The sequence below is a fragment of the Athene cunicularia genome (assembly GCF_003259725.1).
Source record: "Athene cunicularia isolate RWA chromosome 2 unlocalized genomic scaffold, athCun1 chr2_part1, whole genome shotgun sequence".
Lineage (NCBI taxonomy): Eukaryota > Metazoa > Chordata > Aves > Strigiformes > Strigidae > Athene > Athene cunicularia.
In genome coordinates, this window is record NW_020799095.1 from 82771960 (window position 1) to 82781311 (window position 9352).

The 9352-nt window shown below is 38.0% G+C and overlaps 1 protein-coding gene across 1 annotated transcript in view; it reads left to right on the forward strand.

Moving 5' to 3' along the window:
* Positions 1 to 7184, forward strand: part of INO80C (INO80 complex subunit C) — a 33528-nt gene extending 26344 nt beyond the window's left edge. The window contains exons 5-6 of the mRNA XM_026841397.1: positions 1694 to 1761; positions 6460 to 7184. Of these exons, the coding sequence (XP_026697198.1) occupies positions 1694 to 1761; positions 6460 to 6591 (200 nt within the window). The 3' untranslated portion in view covers positions 6592 to 7184. The remainder of the gene's footprint in view (positions 1 to 1693; positions 1762 to 6459) is intronic.
* Positions 7185 to 9352: the final 2168 nt, after the last annotated feature.

Genomic DNA, 9352 nt, shown 5'->3' on the forward strand with positions numbered 1-9352 from the left:
ACTCTTTGCATGTATTTATAAATAATAAAATCCACACAAATAATTTTCTTTAAAACAAATCTAAATTATTTCATCAGTGCATGCAATATCCTGCTTGAACAGGGTCCAGTAGTACATTTAAGATGAGTCCAATCATACTTGCCAGTCCTAAGTGTAAAGTTAGGGGAAGCAAATAATTTGGAGTATTGTGACAAAGTTCAAAGACATTTGGGGAGAGAGTTTAATAAAGGAAATGTATTTATCCAAACCAGGTCAGAAAGTCCTTATTCCCATCAGGTTTTTGTTACCTCTTCACTGCTGAGGAGCCTCTTCCTCTGCATATAGCCCAGATGTCTTCTGATGGGTGGCTGCTGCTTGATTAGCTACATTTGAACTATTTTCAAATAGGTTCTGCTAAGCCACATACCTGCAGTAGCTTAGACGTCAGCCCAAGCTTCCTATCCAGCTCCTTATCCTAGATTCTTGGGAGAATTAAATCCTACATCCCCTGTTCTGTTCAGCACAGCTGAAACTACACTAATAGCAGTCCTGTTTAGCAGTCCTAGCTGGTGTACATCTACAGGAACAGAGCTACAGCAGTGATCTTAATCTAGATATGCTTCAGGTCTACTTGTAAAGTAATGTAGCTGGAGGCAGAATGTGATCCTCAGGTTTTACTTAAGCAAGTGGAGCCATTTCAGAATTGAGCATATGCATGTACTTTTTGTCAGACTTGGTGCTTTATCCAAAAATAGTTTGCCATTTTTTGGAAGTGTTTTAGATGCAACTGTTACAGAAGAATGCAGACTACTGTGTGTTCCTGGCTATTGTAACTGACGATCTGCTGATGTTGTTACTTCTGTTGCCTTCTGTTTGCAACTGTAAATTTATAGGAAATTTTTTTTAAGAAGGTGGGAAAAGAAATTCAGTTGCATATTTAAAACCAGCTGTCTGTGGCATTAGAGTCTTTTGAATTATGAGATGATGAGTTAGAAATTTGACATGAGTGAAGCATTTGAATTGATCATAGCACCCAAATGAGGTGCGGGGAGATCACAAGAAGGAAGAAGGAAAGGAGTCAGGTACAAGATATTTTTGTAAACATCCAAAATTGGGGATTTAACTACTTAAACATTGCAACTTTATCTTAAAAATGTTTATGAATGTGAGTAGTTGTCTAAAGGGTACCAAAGAACAGTGATTTCTGTAACTTATTTTAAACATTCAGACAATTTTCTAGGTCATTGACTGGGCTTACAGTGGCACATGCTTAAAGATTTAACTGATTTAAAAGATTACTTTGCTTTTCTGGATTATGGTATTTCAGAGCTGCAATCTTGAGCAATGTTTCATGGTCTTAACATACAGCATGCATATGATAATGGCTATTCTTTGCAAATATCTGACTGCAAGGGAATTAATTAAGACTTGGAAGAAATCACATTTCAAATAGCTCTCACATTTTTCCTTTTGGGGACGGCAGATCTGCTTACTGAACTGATATTAGAGAGGTGAGCAGAATCAGTATGTTTACAAAGCTAATAGGCTAAATGTTTTCAGAGGTAATTCAGCTGCCTATTTCTTTGCCTTAGCGCTGCTAGTTACTTCAGAAAGTAAAGGCAACATTTTAAAGTATTGTTACCTATTTACAATTTCGAGTTTATGTTTTAAAATATAGGTAGCACACTGAATTTATCCCTTTGATTCTGTGTAGATTTTAATATTGATGCTCCTCCGTCCTTTAAGCCTGCCAAGAAATATTCTGACATTTCAGGACTTCCGGTAAGTATTTTATTTTTCTCTTCAAAATAAGCATCTCACTTTCCACAATTAAATAAAGCTGCTGCATGCTTTTGTGAAAGCTGTACTTGCTGAGGTTCCTATTCAGCCTTGTGCTTAATTGTCCAGTGATTTAGGGCCAAACCCCAAATACATCACAGAATTCTGAAGTTGTTAATAGGTGTCAGGACAGATAAAATACCTTTCCTGCCAAGTGGCTTCTATCACACCACTCTTCCAGCTCTAGAGTCTGCATTAGTCCTCATAGTTTCTGATTTCTTTAGAGTGTTACAGTGAAAGCTGGTGGCTCACCATCTCCATGACTCCTAACTTTCTCAAGCTTTAACCACACAGATTGAAACTTTCCATGCTGAGTGTTTGCCTGAGGCTGATTTATTTCATTATATCTTTTAGAGAAAGTTTCAAAAAGATGGCTCAGCAATTTCCAGGAATGTGATGAGGCAAAGTTATATTGATTGGCCCAGATTAAAAAAAAAAATCTTGTTATCATTACTCTCAAACTTTCCTTCAGAAAAATCAGCCTGACACAGACACTTGTCATGGACATTTTAAGAATTTAAAATACCCCCATGCTTCAGAGATGGAACTTGGAGTTTGGCAGATGTATAGCCTGTGTCACAGATGGGCTCTTTTACATGATTTTGTTAAAGAAAAAAGAAAAAAAAAGGAAAAAAACCCAATCACATTTGACTTAGATACAGTTTGCACATGCTCCAAAAAAGTCTCAGTAGTTACAATTTGGCAACTGAATTCCCCAGAGATTCTGTTGGCACAAAACGGGAGTAAAGTCATTGAATTCTGCTCAACAAAAATTTTATATCTGCTGATGACACTGTTCCTATGTGACATGAATAATTTTACTTAAAACCAAACAGGTGTTAGTAACAGCATATCTTTTCACCTTAAGCCCCCAGTGATTTATTTTGCAGAAGCCTATGCATTTATTACAATTGAAATGAATGGGACTACTGTATTTCGGACTATAAAAAGGGTTAAATAATGGTTACACTAAATACCTACAGTAACAAAAACTTTGTAACATCAAATAGCCTTAGACAGAATTTCAGGGTCCCTTCCTCAAGTTTAATCTGTTTCTCATCCATAAGGCACTAGCCCACCCCACAGGCTCGATATTACCTCACAGAAATGCCTGTAAATACAGACATTTGTTATGTTGATGCAGGTTAACACAGCACCTTGGATTCTGTACACTAAATAAGGTGAAAGGCTGCATGAGGAGAAAAAAAAGAGTGAGCACTTAATTAAGGATTGCTTTATAGTGGATCCTCAGTGCAAGGCATCAAAGAATACCTATAGCGCCAAATGTATTCCTGCACATCCTAACGTTTGAGTTCTTGATTTGGTAGTGTATATGTTTTGTTTGACTTTTTTTTTTAAGTAACACATTTAAATAAGACACCTAGGAGGTGGCATGTTTCCAGCCTGTGCCTTTGAGCACGATTTGGAAATGGAGAGGGTTGCTCAGATTGAGGCTAGTAACCCTTGGTGTTCAAGAGGGAATGAGAAAGCAACATCTCCCTTGCAGATCAACTGATAGACAGAAAATTCAAGACACTGCTCACAAACTCGGCAAATAATTCCTTCCAGTGAGGCAGACTTACAGTCTTGCTTTGATATAATAGCAACTTGTTTTCAGACAAGGAGCAGGGGTCAGTTGAATAAGGAACTTTGTATAAGGACCCTTCCTCTCTATAAAGATACAGTGGGTGGAGGGAGGGAGGATAGGTGGACATGTGAAATGGTAATAAGTAGATTTCACAAAACAGCAAAAATTCCATACTGGGTCACTTAATGGTGTTCATCTGTTTCCAATCCTCTCCCCTTAGAGTTGCTTTGCAAGTATTAGTAGCATTCACACCAGGTGTTATTAGAGTTGGTGCAACATCTCTGAGCTGTGAGGGGCTCATGCAGGACAGAAAGCATAAGGGCATAAGTCCCTTTCACTGCCCCATCTCTGAGGAACCAAATAATGCTTTCCAGCACTGGCCTTTGATGCATTTCAAAACCAGTCAGTCATTGTAACTATAACGAGATGACGATGCAGTTTACAGATGTGAGTGAAGACCATGTCCCTACCAGCTAAGAGTCAGTTTAGCCATGGGAAATAAGAGTCTTCCTCTCAGCTCCTCAGTTTTTCTTTACCAGCTCCTCCTTTCCATCAGTGATTTATGTACTCTTTTCTAGCTCAATATAAATATTCTCCTTTCTATATGAATCCATTCAGTGCTGGTTTTATTTCCTTTTTTTGTCTTTCCACTTTCTTTTTTTTTATTTTTAATTTTTCATCCTCTAATTGGGTTGTGAGTCAAGTTTCCTATTTTACCTGGCCTGCAAGGTTTCTCCAGACTGTGATAAAAATACCGTGTTTAAAAAAATCTTTTTTATTAAGATAACTGAGACAGCGTGTCCTTTAATTTGCTAAGCTAGAAATGTTTCATAAGAAGCACTAAATATATTTTCAAGATCATTTCCTAGTAGGAAGATATGTCGTGTAATAGAGTATTTTATAAATCTAGGATAAGAAAAATGTCCCTGTATTTTCTGCGTAAAATCTGAAAGCATTTGTGTAAGAATATATTTTCTATGGGAATGCTGGATTCCCCATGGAAAGAAAGTAAAATATATTCCTTAGCATTTAAGAAAGAATTAATGTGGTCTAGCACGTACAAAAAAAGAGAAGTGTATTAAAACACTCTCATTAGTATACCTGCAGTTATATTAAATGCCACAATTAAATTCTACTGATCGTCTTCTTTTTCTGTGTATAACAAATGGAATTAAATTTACCAATAGTCTAAGCAGAGCAGCCAATATGTATTTGTAAGGCAGCCTAGAATTCAAAAGCTATTATCTACTATATTGACACTGCAAAATAAATCTAGTATTTCCAAACTTGCAAGATGAGTATTTAGATATTTTAACATGCAAAACAAAGTAATTTATTGTAAAGCAGATTAAAAAACCGCCAATCCTTCAAATGTTTATATTGCTCTTCCTTTTCTGAAAATGGATCAGCCATGTTACTATAGAAACAGATTGAGATAACTAATATATTGTATTTGAAGAGCATACATCTGTGGCCTTTGACTTAGTTTCTAAATATGACAGAGTTTTTTCTTTGCAAAATCACCTTACTTCACTTTTCTAATCTGTTTTAATTATTGCTGAAGTAGCAGTATCATTTGTTTTCAGACTGAAGTCATGGCATAAATGACTCATTACCATACATGAGTGTCTGCAAACAGTACAGCCCAATATGAAGTATCAGAATGGTGAGGAGCTGCTGTAATGTTTTAACCTACATCGGTGTGCAATATAAACTGAAGATATTGCTTGGCTAATTTATTACAGAATTAGGCACATTTGAAAAGCAGTCTACTTAGTTAGCTTTTTCTTACACAAGCCAGATGTAAAGTGTGAAATAAAAATTAATGTATACCTGCTGTTACCATAAAGTTACTACCAGGGATAAATTTACTCCTAATGTCCTAACTTTGCCATTTGTTTGAAAATGAATTGATGGCTTGACTGTTAGCTGACTACATTTAATTAACCCTGTGGCATTTCTTTGTAAAGAAACAAGCTACAAATAACACTTAATTTTCTGCCAGTTCTTATCAGGCCAGACAATTATCTGGATTGTTACCATGGTCAACAGATCCTTTTTAACATAAAGATGGTAGAGGGCTCTGCACTTCAACGGTATGGATGGGGAGCACTCCAGCTCTCCCTGGCCTTTTCTCTTTCAGTAGCAATGTCCTAAGGGATCTCAACTGCCTGTGCCTTGCAGCCTGCCACCATCTCCTGTTAAAAAAAGGTACAGAAGACCCTTTCAGAGCCTTGGCAGGCACTTGGAAATCCAGTGTTGAACAGACAGTGATTGTCCTGGAGGCTGAAGGTGGAGAGGCAGTACCCTGAAGCCTGCCTTCTTCCAGCCAACCCTCCTGTGCTTCCCCCAAGCTCATCCGAGCTCAAGGTTTCTGTAGCAACAGGGAAGGGGAGAGACTGGAAGGACACTGGCACCGCTCCCAGGCACCCAGGGTGCAAATACAGCAGAGGACACAAGCATAGCCCAGGGTTAGCTGGCCAGGCGGCTATCCTGAAAGCAGGCATCTGCAGCAGAGCACAACACTGAGTTCACATTTCTTATCAGTTCAGTCACAGAACCATAAGCTGAGACTCCTTTGCTTTAACAACCACTTTATAGTAAATTAAAAGCTAAGTTGTATGCAGGAGGAGAAAATCAGTCCAAAGCTATCAGAGCTCCCATAATTCAGTCTCTTTGTGGGTAATTTATTGGCAGTAGACTGACTCTTTGGAGAGCTGCCTTGAGAGAGACTGCACAAGGCACAGAGTTGCTAGGGTGAGTTTAGAGAGTTGAGGAATTTCTTTTGCACTGTGTTTTTTATGAAACTATTTCAGACCTCTGTTGTGTTTAATGCATTTCTAATGTGATTTTTATAGGGGTCTGTTAACTTCTCATAAGTTCTGACACGAGGAGAAAGAAAAAAGTACAAACTTTGGGGCACATGGTAGAACAAAGGTGCTGTTACTGAGAAAAGAAACTCACTATTTTGTGGTCTTGTAATTAGACACTTTTTTAGTATTCTGTTTTGAGATTTTATTTGAATAGTGTCTCTACCATTGTTTCTTTTTCAGGCAAATTACACAGATCCCCAGAGCAAGCTAAGATTTAGTACTATTGAAGAATTTGCCTATATTCGGATGCTCCCTTCAGATGTGGTTACAGGATACCTGGCTCTAAGGAAAGCAACAAGTATTGTTTCCTGAAGAGACCAAATATTGTTGTATATCACTTGTGAACAGTGCTAATTTTGAAAATCGTGATGGAAACTGACTGCAGAACTGAGGTTCCTTAAAACTATCTATGGATTTTTACATCTGGAAGTAGTTGATGATACATGGATTTGAAGAACATATGGATTTAATTTTGATAAATGCTGATATTTGTTAGTTTGCCAATTTGTAAGCAATTTGGTTTGGTGAACAGAATAACTTAGACCTTTAAGATATGTATCTGCACCGTGATGTCTGAGTTATATTAATTTCTGTAGAGACAGGATTTCATCCCCACCCTGTATATTTTATGTATGGCTCTGGCTCAGAAGACAATCATTTGAGTTAAGGAAAAGGTACCATGATATCCTGACTTCTAAACCTGCCTTGCTGGATGCACTTGCCACTTGGCTATGAAGAAGTTTGTCCCATCTGTAAAATGAAGTTAAAATACCTAGCAAGTGCTGCTACTGTGATGACTGTTTATGGTACTGAGTACTGTGGAAATGAACAGCTTCAGTCAAATATTTGCATTGAAGAACTGTCAGCATAAAGTTCGACTCAAGCTTGGTTTTGAAATATCCTAATTAATATGTGTAACAGGATCAAATCACCAAGTAACTCTTAATCATGGCACTTTGTAGTTTTTGAGTGCTTCATTTCACAATCTGATTATTCTTCTACCTTTCCTAGTTTGTACAATATTAGTACTAATTAGTACAAAAAAAGTACTAGTTTCCCATACTTTTTTAAAAAAGCATATAAAAATAGCAGAAATTCCACTGTCCAGTGGTGTTCTGACACCCATATGGTCTTCAGCAAGACGAACCTTCTACCTCAGGACAGTGACCTTTGCACCATGAGGTACCAGAAGAGTAACCAATAGCAACTGAACGTTACCACCCTTCAGAGGAAGGAGACTGAAGAGGTTTGGATTCTTGCTGAAGGCTGCTGACAAGTACATGCCAACATCAAAATGACCATAATTTCCTGAAACTTAGGTCTAGGGGCAAGGGGGCAGAAAGTTTTCTGCCCATTTTTTCTTTCTGTCCTCTTCCTTATGTCAAGCTGCTGATTTGTTGTCTTCCCACTTCTGCATCTTTGTCCCAGCCCTAGGGTCTTGTCAAGAGAGTCTTCAGGCTCAGCCATTCCTGGCCTTCAACCACACAGCCTTCACACCCCCTACTCCACCAACTGCCCTTAGCTGTTGCACTTACCTCCCTTAGCTCTCTGAGCCAGTGGATGTGAGCCAGAAAGGCTGCTAGGAGAGTTACCACTTGCTGTGGGAATGCTCTGTTCCCACATGCAAAACTGCCACATGGAAGGCTTGCCCCATAGCTTCTTAGTCCTGGACTGCTCAGGTCACAAAGGAGGTGAGATCATGGGACTGCAGTCCTATCTGACCCAAGCTCCATCATGGACATTGGGATCGTGCAAGGCACCTCTTACCTCTGACTGATCAAGCAATATGCAGAGGTGCCTAGATAGTGCTTAAGCTGTACCTTGAATACACATTTCTACAGACATGATAATTAATAGAACAGATTTTTTTTTTTAATTGAAAGAATAGATATGCAAAGTATTATTAATGTTAGTTTAATTTCAACTTCAAAACAGGAAAAACAATAATGGGACACATTGTTTAATGAAAGTCTGTGGGACTCATTCCTCAGTTTTTGTGATCTAATATTTACAAAAACAAAGTAATCTAGAAAGTCTTTGACATGCTTACAATAAATCCTTCAAAGCCCTGGATACCAGATAATGCTACAACTGTATCACAGAACAAAAAAGAATAAGACAGGATATATCTTCATGCCAGTAAGCATCCAAGCCACATTCTCTTTACATCCGAGCTTTAGAATGGATGCTTTTAACTTACTTTACGTACTGAAGATGTGTTTATAAGATAAGCTTAACATTGATATGAAAAGACATAGTTGCTGTAAGATCATTTATACTTCAAATAAGCAGGCTGCAGCTCAGAAAGTTGTATTTCACCAGCTTGTTCTCTCCCACAAATATTTTTAACATTCTTTGGGAATGACTGTTTAGAAACCCAGGCTCCCTCGCTATCAGAAGTGCTCCATGCACTCCTGCACTGTATATTAAGATGTTGCTTCTCAGCTAATTTCTACTGCACACTGTTTATGCATTCCATTTTCAAAACCTAAGTGTCTTACTGAATTGGAAAAGTAAATACAGCTTAGATTTGGCAAAACCATTAGTGACTTCTCTCAATGCTCTCTATCTATACAATGGCTGCTAGATCCCCTTTTCTTTCCTTGTTTCTTCCTTTGTTCGCTACTGGCCCTTCTTCTTAGTCAGTAGTACCTCACTTTTACTCATTAGGCTGTGCATCAGTCAAGCCAAGAGTGATGAGTCAGTCACCAGCATCATTCAGACTTACCTGATCAACAACAGTTTATTATGTGGAACAATCAAAATGAATTTGTTTTAGCAGGAAGCTGAGGGCAGGAAAGATCTAGCAGCCAACATGCATGATGTTGTTCTGTCTAACTAGGTTCTTTTTGGGAACAGCATGTGGACCTTCTATGAGAGAACTGAGCAATACCTCCCTCACTGAATAGCAGAGAAAATATGGATAAGCTAAGTACTTGTGTGTGCCACAGGGTAGCTCTAATGTATGTTTTACTGACAGCTTGAGAATTCAAAATTGAGAAGTACCATTATATTTAAAAGTATTTATGGGGTGTTATCTCGATAAACATAAATAAGTTAAATTTATATTGCA